Source organism: Liolophura sinensis, chromosome 11 (assembly GCF_032854445.1).
Source record: "Liolophura sinensis isolate JHLJ2023 chromosome 11, CUHK_Ljap_v2, whole genome shotgun sequence".
Taxonomy (NCBI): Eukaryota; Metazoa; Mollusca; class Polyplacophora; order Chitonida; family Chitonidae; genus Liolophura; species Liolophura sinensis.
In genome coordinates, this window is record NC_088305.1 from 20,400,019 (window position 1) to 20,417,352 (window position 17,334).

At 39.6% G+C, this 17,334-nt stretch overlaps 1 protein-coding gene across 1 annotated transcript in view; it reads right to left on the reverse strand.

Annotated features, from left to right (window-relative positions):
* The window catches only part of LOC135477926 (uncharacterized), a 159,935-nt gene that overhangs the window by 87,248 nt on the left and 55,353 nt on the right, over window positions 1-17,334 (reverse strand). The window contains exons 7-9 of the mRNA XM_064758149.1: window positions 16,305-16,391; window positions 7,614-8,883; window positions 1,648-1,806 (exon numbers count right to left, since the gene is read on the reverse strand). Of these exons, the coding sequence (XP_064614219.1) occupies window positions 1,648-1,806; window positions 7,614-8,883; window positions 16,305-16,391 (1,516 nt within the window). The remainder of the gene's footprint in view (window positions 1-1,647; window positions 1,807-7,613; window positions 8,884-16,304; window positions 16,392-17,334) is intronic.

The following is a 17,334-nucleotide window of genomic DNA, read 5'->3' on the forward strand; positions in this document are numbered from 1 at the left end:
TAAAAAAAAAAAAAAGCGTAATAAAAAAAAACAGGTAAATTAAATTATACCGGAAGCTAGAACACACGATGCTAGTACTCTGCATTATATACAGCCTTTTCAACTTGAGTATATTTATAGTACATTTAAACGCTTATCAGCTGTATTTCTTGACCTTGTTAAACCACTTTAGACAGGTTGAGAGCTAATTCTGCAGGCACACGTATCACAGGGGCAAAAAGCTAGGACTTCAATGTACAAGTACATATTTCATTTCCTCAGAATAATGGGATTACCATATTTGTGTTTCTTGCATATAGAATACCGGTAATTACATCTAGAAAACCTGTAATTACATCTAGAATACCCGTAATTACATCCAGAATACCTGTAATTACATCTAGAATACCCGTAATAACAACAATCAACTTCACTCAGAAATTGGAATAAGGGTTAAATGCCAATTTGCTTTCTCACACATTTTTTAAGCCTTTACACAACACAAAATAAAGTATATATCTGATGAAAAGCCATTAAAAGCTGTCCAGGAAAAAAAGCTTCATTTTTTTAGAATTTTTCTAACCCAGTAGAATTGCGTTAAGAGACCAGATTTTAAGGTCATCTGTTGCTACCCAGAAGGTATCAGAGATTTCGCATCCCCATTTTTTGCTTGAAATAATATTTTTTTCAAGGTTAAATTGGCAACTGCATAAATCCAACCATTTTCCTGGACAGTTTTTAATGGTCTTTTCATCTGATACAAACTTCATTTTCGTGTTTTCTTTGCCTTTAAGCCTTGGTCCCTTACTTTATTTCAACTCCGTGGCTCAATCAGCAAAAACAGACTGCTAATGGCTAGATGATTATTATGGCTGTTAGAAATGTTCTGTCCTAAGTATTAAAGGGATCTATATGAGACACAGTTGTAAATATTTCAACCTCTGTGGCCTTTATTCTCTACCAGAAGAAAAATCTGAATGGTATCAATCAGACAAGCTTTTACAAGTAAATCAGAACGTTTTGAAGAATTGCAGGGAGTTGGCTGCACCTTTCATGCCTCTGGATCATCACCTCAGGTTAGGTTTGGCCAGGGGGGTGTCTCAGTGTATTTGATTTATTTATTTATTTTATTTGATTAGTGTTTTACAATGTACTTAAGAATATTTCACTTTTACAACGGTGGCCAGCATTATTGTGGGAGGAAACCCGGCAGAGCCCGGGGGAAACCCACGACCATCCACAGGTTGCTTGCAGACCTTCCCATGTACAGTTGGAGAGGAAACCAGCATGGGCGGGACTTGAACTCACAGCGACCGCATTGGTGAGTTCCTGGCCAGAGGAAACCCACGACCACGTGATTTTATGGCACAGCTGAGTAAACAGACAGATGTATATTCAACCTAACAACTAGCGTAAAATCACGCTTTCTACCTAAGATAAACTGGAACAGCCCCCTTCCCCCTCCCTTCCCATATCCTTTCTCACCTATGATCTAACTTCAATGCTGATGGGGTTTATTGCACAACACTAGTAAACCATTCAAAATTTTAGCTGGTTTCAAAAATATGTGTTCAAATCCGCTTCAAATTTTGACTTTGAACAACTGAAACTCGCTATATGGAATCAACCCCCAGATGTTCCCACACCACCTCCAAGCTCTCTACTCACCAAAGGGTTCTAGTCTGTTGCCCGCTTCCACAGAGACATTGTAAGATCCAGCCTCCGGGAATGTCCAGAACAAGAGAGGGGAGCGTGTCTTTACCATCTTGTCCCTTTGGTTACCCACATACCAGGTGTAAATCAAATCTGGTCTCTGAATGACATCACCTGAGGAGAGAACATGTTTCTTTAGTTATAATTTTCATATCACCAGAAAAAAAAGTTAACATTAGTTTACGCTCAGTCCTGAGCTTAGTTTACGCTCAGTTCTGAGCACTGAATAAACATGCATCCAGCAAAATAAATTTGAGCACAAAGTGTTCAATTGTTTAATTGGCACTACATGTCTAGCAGAGGAATGCCATCTGACCCTGACACTGAGTATTACTATGTCTGTGAAGTTCACATGTATCATTTCCTGAACAAAACACTTTAGACATAAATCTGCAGCCAAAACCCAGTCACAGCAAATCATCAGTTTATTCAGCTGAATGAATCAGGACTAGCCACACCCCCCTACCCCCCAACCCCACCCCTAAAAATAATGTTATTTAATGTTATGGTAAATGACCTAAAATTTCGTCTGATCCCAGAAAGATGTTTTGACGAAGGTGGCATGATGCCCTACTGGAAAAGTGTTAGTTTCAGTGCCAAAAGCAATAATTTTATGACCATATTTATCTTTAAAAATACACTTCTTTAGGCAAAATTTTAGGTCATTTAACCAATCTTCATTTACATGTATATATATATATATATATATATATATATATATATATATATATATATATATATATATATATATATGTAACCAAAAGTGTACAGCATAATGCTACTCCTCAGGGAACCTGTGAGCTTACCATAAATTCATGTACACATGCAAATGCCACTTCAAACAGTGAAGTTTCAGCTTCACATAATCTTAAACTGGTTCATGTTCAATGGTTTTAAAGTAAAGTATTGAACATTTGTTCCGAGCTGGTTTTTCACACGCTCACTGGGAAGTGCAGAGTCTTAAGAAAATGAGGACGGGTGTCATGCCGGGGAAATAACAGGTCTTCATAGTTACGTGTTTAACCAGGCAGAAAATTCCATCCAATAACCGCAGAATGAATGCAATCAAGTTGTGAACAAGGATCGAGAAAAACCTTATTATAAGCGGACCTCGCACAACGGCGAGCAATTTACAGCAGCATTCAAGCGGCCAGTGAAACGCTTGCCTATTTCTGCCAGCAATTACCGTCGGTGAACAGAAGGGGGATAATGAAGAGAGAAGGGCGATTGAACAACTCAGGTTTGTCTCCACTCCAGAAAAGCCAGTGTTAGTTGGAGGGTGGAGGAGGGCGCAGGTAGAGCATCTTAATGCAATCACAGCTTAAACCATTACACAAGCACACTTGATTACATGTGCAAATCGACAAAATATAAAAACATAATGGCAAAGAATAATTTTAGCCAACAGGCGAGAGATGAATTATTCTTATAATTAAAAGCTGGCAAGCTCATCACAAGAAACAGATAAATGGGAAGCCTTCAACTGATTGGGAAGATCAATATCTGATCAATGGAAGATGATTAGATCAATACTATTGCACCACAGTTTAGCAAGTATCTTAAATAAAGTTTAACAAGAAGACTTATTTAACAGAGGTTTAAAAGTACTTTTAATTTACAGCCAATATGACAACATGTTAATACATGCTTTTCTAATTCTCCATGTACTGTGATATACGTGGTCAAATATATTGACAGGGAGGGGGGAGAGAAGAAAAATACAATGCCCCTCCTAAATTTGCAATTTATACAAATTCATACAAGAGTTTGATACCTCACACACATCCAATGATGTGTAGTAGAGGCCTTTGGTGAAAATTTCTGCACCATACAGTGTACATGTAGCTTAAGATTTCGATTAAAACGGTTGTATTTTTCATTTTGTTTCACAGATGTCACGACAGTGAGACACGGGAACACTTCCTATACACACCATGCTATACTCTACTGGACATAAGTACAGTAGTACATTTCAGTCAAACACTTTTATACCTTTGTTGCTGATTTAACATGATTGATGATTCTCACCTGTGATGTTAAAATTGTCATGAAAGGTAACATACGCATTCTCCTACACTTAGTATTTTTCTACTACAAGCAACTTTGAACGTCAACGGGTCTAAAATCAGAGACACTTGCTGCAGAACATACAGAAAAATGTGTGTGAAAACCAATAAGAATTATTTGCTGTAAACTTTTTTTTTTTTTCATTCTAAAATTTCTTCTATTCCACATTTACCAGGCTAAAATGAACAACAATGGTCAGATAAAGAGTCACTATTTAGTAATTAAACAATGTGAGTGAAATATCAAAGTCCTGCATTTAAATCATTCAGAATAACTGAACTTTCTGCAAATGAATCACTCGATGTGTTCTGATTGGAGGAACCGAACTACAGATTTGAATGCATGTCCATGTAATTACATTCCGCATCTGAAACCATGCTTCTTTCAATCCATTTGGCATGATTTCATCATGTAAAGGTATTTTTTCTGTCTGTAACATAGCAGTAGGAAACTCACGGGTTTTAAATCTAGAATTTATCAATATCTGATTTTCAGAAAAAACCATTATGAGGACTTCAAATGGGAAACTGTAAAAAACATGTATATATCAAATTGAGTTTCTTTAATAGAAAAACCCATTTCAGCAAAACCGTCAATACACACATCAAAGCATAGACTGAATTTCATTTTGTCCGATTTTTATCTGAAGGACTTTTTGGAAAAAAAGTTACGGTTACATTACGTTAAAGGTTGTTACATTACATCATGTTATGTGTGACAGTTTGCCAACCATAACACTGTCATCGCTTCTCTGGTTTTACTCTCACTCTGCTACAGTAGTTTACACATTACGCCCCTTATCTCGGCTTGAAGGGCTTGTCTATTCTGACAACGTCCATCCCTAAATCACATACACATACACTAAGACACACGTACATGTAGCTCAAGAGGTGACAAAAAGGCAAATATTACGGCGATGGAATATTCATCAGTAAAGTTTCCATTGGCCGGCAGCGACTAGTCTTATCCTGCCATTGATCAAGTGGCCATTGCGCAACACAAACCTGACTTTATTGATTGCTCCTTTATTTTTAAAACAGCAGTCTTTGGGCCGGTCTGCAGCGAAGCAGATAAAGAACGCACCAAAACAGCTGGCAGGGACGCATTGTAAGCTCCGCGGGTCTCTGGTGGGCAGCCACTTCAAGCATGACTGACCTTAATTAACGTTATTCACAGCAAACTGATTAACATCAACTTTAACATAAAGATATTGCATTTGCTATGGCACAAGACTGCTTAATACCAGTGCAGTGTTTGGTGTGAGGAGAAGGGGTGCCGCGTGGCGTATAAATATATGCATTATTAATAGGCACCCTTACGCTCCAAGTTATGGCAAAAAAACAGTCGCTAACAAACAATCTGGCTAAAAAATCTATAACATTGACCTTATGATGCTGTTATATTTAGCTGACATATATGTAGCCTGCTCGAAGTGTCTGCTGAGCACAGTTTTACAGATTACTGTATTTAACAATTTATTTATTTATTTATTCGATTGGTGTTTTACACCGTACTCAAGTATATTTCACTTATACGACGGCGACCAGCATTATGGTGGAAGGAAACCGGGCAGAGCCCCGGGGAAACCCACGACCATCCGCAGGTTGCTGGAACCCCTTCCCACGTACGGCCTGAGAGGAAGCCAGCATGAGCTGGACTTGAAGTCCCAGCAACCGCATTGGTGTGTATTTAACAAAAAGTTTGGCCTGTAAAAAAATGCATCAAGGCCTTACAATGATACTTTGGATGACAAAACTGAAGTTTTTCTGCCAAGAAATAATCCACACTTCCGTAAAAACTCTTCCGTGATCCTGTCCGGTTGAGGAATCAATCCGGATTAAGCAAAATGCAGGACTTCAAAAGTGCTAATTACCAGGTCAAAGAAAGCATATAAAGATACGTGTACTAAAATGAAATGGTCGCTCACAAGTAATGCTGCCATTAACAACATTAACAACCCTACATATACAATGTAGAGACCTGCTGTACATATACATAGCCAACACACAGGTTCTGCCAAGCCCTAAAACATGTAGCCAACACACAGGTTCTGCCAAGCCCTAAAACATGTAGCCAACACACAGGTTCTGCCAAGCCCTAAAACATGTAGCCAACACAAAGGTTCTGCCAAGCCCTAAAACATGTAGCCAACACAAAGGTTCTGCCAAGCTCTAAAAACCAAGTTAAAAATTATATACAAATACAATTAAACCTGTAGTGGCCACTTAAGACTGCTTGCTTCCTGCCATTAAGAAAATGACGCCCCTATACCTGGCTATTACATGTAATTATAAGTCAACTTAATGTCAATAAAAGGGTGCTTGCTGGCTCATTCAAATTAAGCATCGATATTACCACAGCTGAATCCCAAATTTCTTTTGATCACTCACGTCACAAGATCTTATGACTTGAAGACCGAAGGCTTGTCATACAACTCGCAAGGTTAGCGAATTTACCAAAAGGCTTTGGCTTGCTTTCTTTCGGTACTATATATCTGATTGGTGTTCTACGGCTTACTTGAGTATATTTTATATATAAGACGGAGGCCACCATTATGGTGGGAGGAAACCCACAGCCATGCACAGGTTTACTGCCGTTCTCATTTGAAATAAAACACAGGGTAATTTTCGAGTACAGCATACTCAAATCAACTTAATACACAAACTCCATTCCTGATGATCTGAGCCATCACCAAGCTGCGGGTAGAGTGACAGTTGGTCGATAAATAATCAGAGTTCTACCACTGTGCATGATTTTGAATGTTACATTTATATTTGTTAATACTTGTTAATCATAATAAACTTGTTAATGATCATAAACAATTAGATCTCTGATAATGATGAAGTTAAGCTGTCTCCCTTTGACTTTAATTGATCACACCAGCTTTTGGGTTCTCATACTTTGATAGAGATCTGGGAACAAGCCCGGACAGCTATTGTAAACAGTTACAACTGTTTTGCGCCATGATGTTACAACAGAGTGACGTCATCTTGTTACAGGGTGGGGTCAATCTGACAATACAGAATACACAAAACTAATTAAACAGAATAAACAGAAACATATTATTCTTATGGGTGTCCTTGAGTGCCAAATATTGCAAAGATAATGATACTGTGTTTAATTAGTTTAATCTAAACACGAATACCGCCATGCTAAAGAGACAGGCACGTAGCCCTACCGTGCTCTAAAACAGAGACTGTTTCCAACTCAGCATAGCTGTTGAAGGCACCGTGAAATGGATGGCAAGATCATTTCCTTCCTGGACAACACGTAATGGAGTTGGAAGACAATTTTTCTTGTTCACAAAGAAATGCTCAGTTTTATTTCAATCTTTTTTCTATTTATTTTTGGGGTTTTTAGTCGAATCAAAGTGAGTTATTATGTTATTCTTATAAATTATTATCCTTAATGATCAGAAGTATTTACTTACGGCATGCAAATGTGCAGTTGGATATGAAAGCCTCTAGAGAATTATGGACCTGGATACTCTTCTGTCTTGGCATATTTTCACAAACTTTTTCTCAACCACTTTGAACTTTTCATCACAAGACTAGTCTAGTTACTTAATATGTCAAAGAATCGGCAATCATCATTGTGTTGCTCTGCACCCTTGCTCAAGATAGAAAAATAACGCTGTTTACTTCGGCATAAAAGAAACATCAATCCATGCAAAAATAAATGCAGAAAGCTAAAAACAATGTAAATAAATATAAGCAAGAATCTGTATATGCTACATAAAACATTAACTGACCTCCTTTGACCAAAACTTCTCCACAACAGTAACATGCTTAGAGCTAAAAATATTCAATAAATACAAGCAAGAGCTTTCTACAGACTAACAAACATACACTCACCTCCTTTCATGGCTGCCAGTACAACTGAGCGGTTAGCGATGATTGGATCCACGACTTCGATGCGAAACTGCGGAGCTGGCTCCTCCACAATGACATCTATCTGAGAGGTCACCTCTGACACCAAGTTGTATGCAAATACCTTCACCTGGTGGATACCTGTGCGAGTGAAAAAATGAGTCACAAAATACTTCCCCTCGGGTTTATGTTCCCCTTTTCCTGGCTCTCTACCTTTGCCTTGGCCAAAGTCAAAGTCGAAGTTGATGTCAGTGCCCTTGTCAATGAAACTCAGGAATATGGTGGCATTTCCTAAAGCCGTTGGCTCGGTGCTTTGCAAGGCAACAAACGTTACCCTCTGTTGGACAATGAAGAGTTCTGCAAGGGAGGCAACCTCGCGACTCACATTGTTCTGAGCTACGACACTCACGTTGTACTTCCCTGGCTTGAAGTAGGTATGGTTTGCATACGTGGTGGAGTTTTTATCAATGACATCTGTAAAGTGGCTTGGGTCGCTGAAGTTCCACGTGAATTCGACATCAGATCCACCTTCAATCGTGGCACTGAGGCTAAGTGTGTGCCCCAGGGGGGCATGGAACTGGGGAGGCTGCACCAGCGTTAGTCCTGTAACGGGTACCTGGACGTAAACTGGAGCCCATGTGGAGACATTCCCTTGGATGTTGGAAGCAGAAACGGCCACCACGTAACGCCCAGGTGTGGTAAAGGTGTAGGTCCAGGTCTGGGAGGCATCTACAACTGTGTGTAGTGGGGTCATGCTCTGCGTCAGAATGCTCCATGTCAGGCTCATGTTCCGAGACTTGACCTCAAAGTCCACGTGATACTTCGATGGCACGTTCAGAGCTGTGACACTCGCAGCATGCAGTCTGGGCACAGATAGCTTCTGCACAACAAGGACATGGTCGGACGACTTCGCAGTGATGTTGCTGACATTGTTGAAGGCCGTGATGACCGGTCTGTAATGCCCTTCCGATAAGAACACATGGTCAAGGTTCACCTCCAGGGTACACCCCTCCCCGTAACTGGCCGCAATGACAGCTCGGTCGGGTTTGCTGAGGGCCAGGGCCGAAGTGTTAAACTCCTTTACGATGAAGACACGCCTGTTTTTACTGCTGATGAAGAGTTCCATGTAGGTGTCTCTCCGGGAGGCAGTTTCCACCTTGAGCAGAAACTTGACTGGCTGTAGAGGGGTGACAAGACGTGGCGAGTCTTCATGAAGGCTCATGCTTAGGTTTGACAGGCTGTGATTCACGACGACCTGTGGAAGAGAAAATACGAGATTACCAGAACTGCTACATAATTTCTTTTTGTTTGTTTAACTGTTGTTCAATGCCATACTCGAGAGTTTTATCCTAATTTATTTATTTATTTGATTGCTGTATTACACCATACTCAAGAATATTTCACTGGATTCTGGTGGGAGAAAACCGGGCAGTGCCCTGGGTAAAGCCGCAACCATCCACAGATTGCTGACAGGCCTTCACACGTACGGCCGGAGAGGAAGCGAGCATGAGCTAGACTTGAGCACACAGCAACCGCATTGGTGGAGGCTCCTATCACCCTCGACCAGGGAGGCTCCCTTATTCTATTATATGAAAGTGTTCAGATTCATGGGTGAGAGATCATCGAAGTGCCTGGGCTAAGCACTGATCTGATTGTGGAAGATAAGTTTTTTTGTTCAATGAATGTTAAGATTGCTCAAATGACCACACACTTATTGTCACCAAGGCCCAAAACATTATCAGAGCTGGGGAAATAAGAAAAATCCTTGTCCAAGGCTGGGTTTGAGCTTGCACCTTATGTGTCCTAGAGAGTTAATGTTACTACATATTTATATCCTAGACAGTGACTGATTAAATGATCTGTGTTTAGAGCAAAAGACCTCTAAATCTACGCATCACTTAAAAGACAACTCAAAACTACGGATAAATATACTATCATTTATTTTTTGAAATTTTTGTGAAGAGAGTTAGAAAGTTGAATTCTAAAGTGGGCTTTATGGGCCATACTGTCAGAGTTTAGGATGTCTGATGTCACAGGAAGTTTTTCCAACTCAAATCACCACAATGCTTGCTGTAATAACTCTTTTCTTACCCATGTGTAAAAGATTACTGAAATAATGTCCTTAAAAATTCATTTCTTCTGAAGAATGCCAAAAAAAAAAAAAAATAGTTCCTAGCTACAATGTTTCAATTATAATGTTGTACAACCTGTAGAAGAGGAACAAAAATATGATAACAGTATGAAACTTTTTCCTTTAAAAAAATAGAGAGCCCATGTTAAAAGATAGGAAGGCAACAATTTGACGGACCTATTGACAGACGAATCAATTCTATAGAGCAGAACTACTGACAAACAGAGCAATTCTATAGAGCTACTGAGTCACAGCTAAAAAGGTTTCATTTTTCTCAGTACTGTTGCCAACCTTCAAAGTATATTTCAAGTTTCTGGAGAAAACAGTTCAATTTATTAAAACTTATGTAAAACAAAGCTTTATTATTAAATTCTGTTAAGGAAGTTATTCTGAGGTCTGTATACAAGTATAATGATGTGGTGATAACAAAATTACGCTACAGATTTTATTTCATGCTTGTTCTAAGATATAAAACGCCATCATTTTCTAAAGTAACTTGATTATTTTCTCAGCCATTATAAAGTATATTTGCTGGCATTCAGAATTTTATACCAAAGCAGACTACCACTTTAACAAAGAGATTGAATTGACCTTGATAGTATATATGGGTGATACGTTAAAACAAAAATAAAGTTAAGTACGAAAAAAACAAAACAAAAAGAATCTAATGAAACCTCGTGATAACAATTTTGAAAGAAGTTGTTCGGCAAAGTTATAAATACTCCTGATAAAATGGACAAGTAAACTAAGAAGTGAAAGAGAAACGTCAAAAAGAAAAAAAAAAAAGGAGGCAGAATTAAGGCCACACAAAACTGACAGATTTTTGGCTTCGGAAGCTCTGGAATGAAAGATGCAGATCCAGTTGATTCACACTAGAAATTACAGGTCTTGTATCAGCTGACACAAGAGAAACACTTTACATCTGCCTTGGGGGAGGGATTCAGTGGTGGCTGATTTCCTTACACCCGTTGGCAATCACCAAGACTTGGGACGGCACTCCGTACAATTACTGAAATTGCAATATCCATAATTGGAAGATCTCAGGGAATCGAGCAATCTCTCCTTTTCAGCTCCTCTGATTTCTATTTACTGGTCAGGTTCAGGCCTAACCCTATCCGGCCGTTCAATACAAGCTGATGGCGTTCGCTCCTGGAAAGGCGCTGGATCCGTGGCAGCCGGGTTGCTGGGAACGCGGGATGGGCAGGCGTCCAACTGGAAGCCAGCACGATCTGTGGCTACACCAAGTCTGCTCAAACACCATCTGGTGCGAGGTAATTCACTTTAGTCACACATTTGATAAACCCTCCAACCCCCGCCAGCAGGCTATATAATAGACTCCCAAATATTGTCTTGGTCTTCTTTTACCCCACCAAAACTTTAATTCGTAGCCGAGTCTGACAGCCGCGGACAAATCATGTTTGCGACTCGTGGGACTGGAGAATCCAATTATTGTAAATTTCAATGCCAGCCTTTTAATAGAACAAAAACGAACCTGCGTATCAACAAAACCTGCCCATCACAGCGCAATTTACTTAGAGGATTACGAGACGATATAATTTCATTTGTCACAAGTCCCCAACTTCACATGTCACAATCCTTTATTTAGGCCCCAGATAATGCTGCATCCCAATCCTCTCAGTGCTACGTTATCTGGCCTAAGCCGATCCTCCGAGACCCAGGACAAGGGAGGCAGACTCCATCCCAGGGTTATACACAACTGTCCTAAGCCCCACGCACCAACGTACAGGATCAAAAACACTGTACACGTCTAATCCAGCCTAATGCTGCGTAAATTGGATTAAGTTATGGTTCACAGCATATATCCTCTTCTAGTCTCATCATCATGCGGTAAAGGCAAGCTGAATTATCTATCAGGGTTATGGACAAGGTATTTTAGGTTCAAGCGACTCACTATAGCAGGAGATGTCAAGGTTCACTGAGTGATTGCAACTTTAAACTGACACGAATCACTGGGCGGAGTACTGCGTCAGTCCTACATGTATAAACTCAAGGTTTGAAGTCATACAACCACCTGCCAGCCTTCCCAATCATGTTCTCAAACTGTTATCACGGCAACCTTTCAACTGCAGAGTTTGAACTGGTTGTATGTGCCCATAGTGGAGAGGGTCAGGACACATGTACTGCGCTATAACACACAATTACCAATTCCTAGGAGTTCAGGCTGCTGATAGAAATCGAGGTTATTCTGCATGTGCATCTCACGCAATAGCGATTCATCACCACACTCCCCGTTATCAATGTCACATAGTGAGATTACCGTCCATGTAATAACTGTTCTAGACAGAGAGATACATGCCTGATGTCTACGGGATTATCTACAGTACATGTGGGAAGCCCTGATAGGACATGAAGTTTCCCTAATTCACAATTCGGTAATTCGTTTTTATTTCATTCAATAATTCCGTGCATAAACTGTACTGTATTGTGACATTGCCTCATAAAAAATACATCACCACGTCAGCCAGCTAAGCTATCAGAGAGCTCGCATGAAGCAGACACATGGATGCCAAATTTCACCACAGTAGATAAAGTACTTTAACATTTTTTGTATCAATGTGGATTACAATACCTAAAGAGCAGTTAAGTCAGGAATTTTGTAATTTACAGTAATTAATATGTCAACAGCCCATGAACAATAGAGCATCTCCCTTGTGTTTCGTGCTTTATATGTTTGTAAAACAGGAGCGCAACATACCGAAGCATGTACATACTCTACATTTTAACACACATCTACCATCCTTAACACTGCTTTTAGCTGTTACTGAACACGGATGCCAAAACTTGGCATGTGACTATACAGGCGAGCTAAACCTCATGACAATGTAGAATTTTGCTATTCCATACACCTAAATAAAATCACTTTAAAACAATGTCGCAATGGGCTTGTAGATTAGCAACTGACACTGGCTTATACACGATCTTAAAAATTACGAGAATGATCCCCACACAAATTAACTAGAAAACTTTAAATACCCTGCGCCTAAACCTTCCATGAACTGAATGTTCAGTAAAATGATGAATCAAAGTGCATCTTCTTTACTGATTTTAAATTCAACACGCACATGTATTGCAGTCTGAGTAACTGTAGACTAGTGACACCTAATAAATTGCAATTAACATCACTGCATTTTTTTTTTTTTTTACCCAGTTCTGCTTACACCATATTTTGATTTATTTGACTGGTGTTTTACGCCATACTCAAGAATATTTCACTTATACGACGGCGGCCAGCATTATGGTGGGAGGAAACCGGGCAGAGTCCCAGGGGAAACCCACAACCATCTGCAGGTTGCTGACAGACCTTCCCACGGCTTACATCATGGTGCCAGGGGACACGTAATTCACTACTGTTTAAGCAATTACATGAACAGTTAGCAGAAAACTCTAACGTAATTAAATGAATTTACTTCCTTGTGTTACACGTGATTATTTGCCAACTATCACAATGTCGTCATTGCTCTGGTTTCACTCTCTCTGTTCTAAGGCTTTGATTTTATTATTTTACACATTTTTGCTATTTTTGAAATTTAAAAGGAATTCTTGCCTTAAACTTTTCTCCCAGAAAGTCAAGATTGCTAGCAAATTCTTCAGTGCTTCAGTCCATAAAGTACATACAAGGGAGTTCAGAATGTCCAACACCACCAATATCCACCTTTTAACGCCTGCCCAAAATGTCTCCATGTGTATGATTCCCAGCTCTGACCCCCCTAAACCTCAATCAGTTGACAAGACTTCACCCGCCTCGAGATTGTCGTGCCAATGATGACAGCTAGCACAATCAATACACAAGGTTGATGAGATTTTGTGAGCTAGTGTATAAATGTTTGTGGAGTGGGTACATGTACCCTACAAGGTGATTGCGCTGTCATGTTTTATACAGACTGGATTTCCTGATCTAAATACAATCATTATGCTTCAGCAACCTTTTCTTTCTGTCAGTTTCTCTTGTATGAAACACGATCTGACAATTCTGTATATAGCCGTACCTTGACCGTTTCCGACTGGTCTGTCAAATTTTGATAATGTGGTATTGGTCATAATCTCCAGACACGAATAAAAGTTGCTTAAGGGTTTAACACCTTCGTCTTGCTATTTCCTTGTTTCAGCAGTATTGGGTTATACCACAAACACCATGACGAAGGTATTAAAATCCATTCTAACACAAAAATGAAAGAAAATGTGAAAAACGGCAAATTTCAACGGAAAGTGTAGGTGATTATGGTGGACCTAGATGAATTTCATAGCTGCATATATTTTACGCCGTGTCTCATTGTTGCATGACGGAGGAATACAAAATTGAGCTCAGATTTGAACATCGTGAAACGAATGTTTCTTTTCCACTTTTTATCACTGAAGGAAATTCTGACAGTTCACCTTATATAAATCATGAAAGCAAACCTAACAAGTAAATGAACTCCAATCCTTTTATTTGTAAACATAAACAGCATGAAATGATACTATTCGGGAGGTATACGTAAAGGCCAGTGTGTTGGTTGATACACTGGTTGTTGTTTGAAAGGTCATCTCTATTCAAGACGTATATTTGCACATGGCCCGCAACGAAGAGCAGGGTAAAATTAAGTAAATAAGCCACAAATCCAAATTCGATTTACATGTTTACACGGCCGTATTTATCTAATTTCACTACACTTCTGCTTCATTCCTACACGGCACAAATCTCAGCCACACCTCAAAATACAAATTTCCCAGTAGATACACGGGATATTTACTCTACATTTGTGTATTTCACGATGGTGAAGAATTGTTCAAAAAAAAATTCCATCTTTAACACCAATGAAGATTCTCATGAATATTTCCCTTGTTGGATGGATATCAGGGTTATAATGAGAGGGAAAAAGTGCTAGTGCCAGGAGTTAACCACAAACAGAACCAAAGCTTGATCAGAGTCTGGAACCTCATATATAACGAACACTGCCACAATTTCACCATTCGTCTCACAATATGCACCCTTACTTTCATAACTGGAAGCCAAATCCCTCTGTAATCTCGAACGCAAACTCATAATTCACTTCGTGTTTTAATGCCCATTACTACAGTCCCTTCTCTAGTGGGCAGTTTGACAAACTCGGTATCTGTGTAACCTGTGAAATGAAAGCCATCTCTCTGAATCTGACAGGGTAAGGATGCAGGCTGTTCTGCTCTCCGACTGCTTCTAGACATCCTGGACAAGTTGCACAAAATTGTGTCAAGGGAGGACTATACTTAAGCGCATATCTGGAACCTACCCTAGGCAACTACGACACTTGATCGATCAAGATAGCCAGTTATAAGGTCACAGTCAGCAAATTACCCGCCTTCAAAATGGCAAGCGCTTTTGAGAGAGAAATAACCCCTCCAAAAGAGAACAGTCCTGTGATCTTACAGTACATGTAAATTGTCATCATCTTCACAGCTATAATACTTGTATCTTGACAGGTCTGGGTGTGTGTAAGTGTAGGTTTTGCGGCTGTGAGAGATGACTTTGACATAAAGATAATGTTTTAAGTTTATTATAGGAAATATGGGTATACATGCTTTCTTCTACATCAAACAACTGCTGAACGGAGTGTCAACTTGACTATGGAAGAATACGAACAGAATGGTGCTGAAGAAGGAACAGTTGCCTCCCTGCACGTGTACAAAGTTTCAATACAATACACTTATTTTAGGTGTCAGACTTTAATTCTTGCAAGATGATGTTGCACTGATTCAAAGTGGACAGGGCTGACATTACTGAAGAATGCAAAGGTAATGTACACAGCTGAAATCATTACAGACAGCCTCTCACGTTAATACAGAACTCACAATTTGCACGTGTACTTACCACAGTCAGAACTTCCTGGACAGTGTTGTAGACATTACAACAGACAGCCGCCACTCATGTTAATATAGAACTCACAATTTGCACGTGTACCTACCACAGTCAGAACTTCCTGGACAGTGTTGTAGACATTACAACAGACAGTTGCCACTCATGTTAATACACAACTCACAATTTGCACATGTACCTACCACAGTCAGAACTTCCTGGACAGTGTTGTAGACATTACAACAGACAGCTGCCACTCATGTTAATACACACCTCACAATTTGCACATGTACCTACCACAGTCAGAACTTCCTGGACAGTGTTGTAGACATTACAACAGACAGCTGCCACTCATGTTAATACACAACTCACAATTTGCACATGTACCTACCACAGTCAGAACTTCCTGGACAGTGTTGTAGACATTACAACAGACAGCTGCCACTCATGTTAATACACAACTCACAATTTGCACATGTACCTACCACAGCAGACATTACAGACAGTCGCCACTCATGTTAATATAGAACTCACAATTTGCACCTGTACTTACCACAGTCAGAACTTCCTGAACAGTGTTGTAGACATTACAACAGACAGCTGCCACTCATGTTAATACACAACTCACAATTTGCACATGTACCTACCACAGTAGACATTACAGACAGTCGCCACTCATGTTAATATAGAACTCACAATTTGCACATGTACTTACCACAGTCAGAACTTCCTGGACTGTGTTGTAGACATTGCTGACTGTCACGGTCACGTTATAAACCCCAATCTCCCTGAACACATGGTCCTGCAAACGGATAAAAAATACATGTAAACGCTTATTAAATTCGAAACAAAACTGGTGAAATGTTGACAAAAAAAATGTTGAGGTTTGGTTCGAGGGCATGAAAAACTCAAGTCCCATTAGCACATGTTTTCGCTGTGAACATTAGAAAACCAACATGAAACCAAGTCAGTCATAACACTGCCATTATAAACGTAACATAATACTGGAGGAGACATATTATGACTATGCAGCACACATGTCTATTCACACACAATAGCTTCCATAATTTGGAGAATATAATTTCTGACCAGCTATGTAGAGTAACAATGAGCATCTTTCTCCCCCCTCCCCCCCCCCCATGCCACAAGTTCAGAGCATATTCTCTCCTTTTTCACTCTGAATAAAACCCACTTATTATCAAACAATATCAGCACATGTATGAGAAACACACATTCTCGATATAACAATGGTATCATATCATGTCCTGCATACATGGTCACATACACATCAGCTGTACATACAAGTAGTTGTAAAAGAACATAAGGTGGAAGGCATATAATTCACAATTGAAAAAAAAAACAAAAAACAAAAAAAAAAAAAACGATAATACAAATTCAACATTAAGTTGAACTGATCCTCCAAATCATAGGCAAGTGACCATGGCAGCACAACAGCCCCCAAGAAGCCATTCATTCCGATTCTATGGCTAGCAATACAACAGGGACACAAAAATCAATATTTTATCGTACATGTCAGGGACAAGCTGCCAATTTAACTTTGGGGGGTTTTGGAGGAAACTTATTTGTGCAGTTAACGGGACAATCCTAATGCAACTAAACTGCGTCTAGCCGAATAATATATAAAGTTTCAATAACGCGATATGCTTTCTTTTATTATGCACGCCAGACAAATTACATGCCAGGCTTGATGTCCTGATACTACAATACAGAGACTTCAAGTCTAC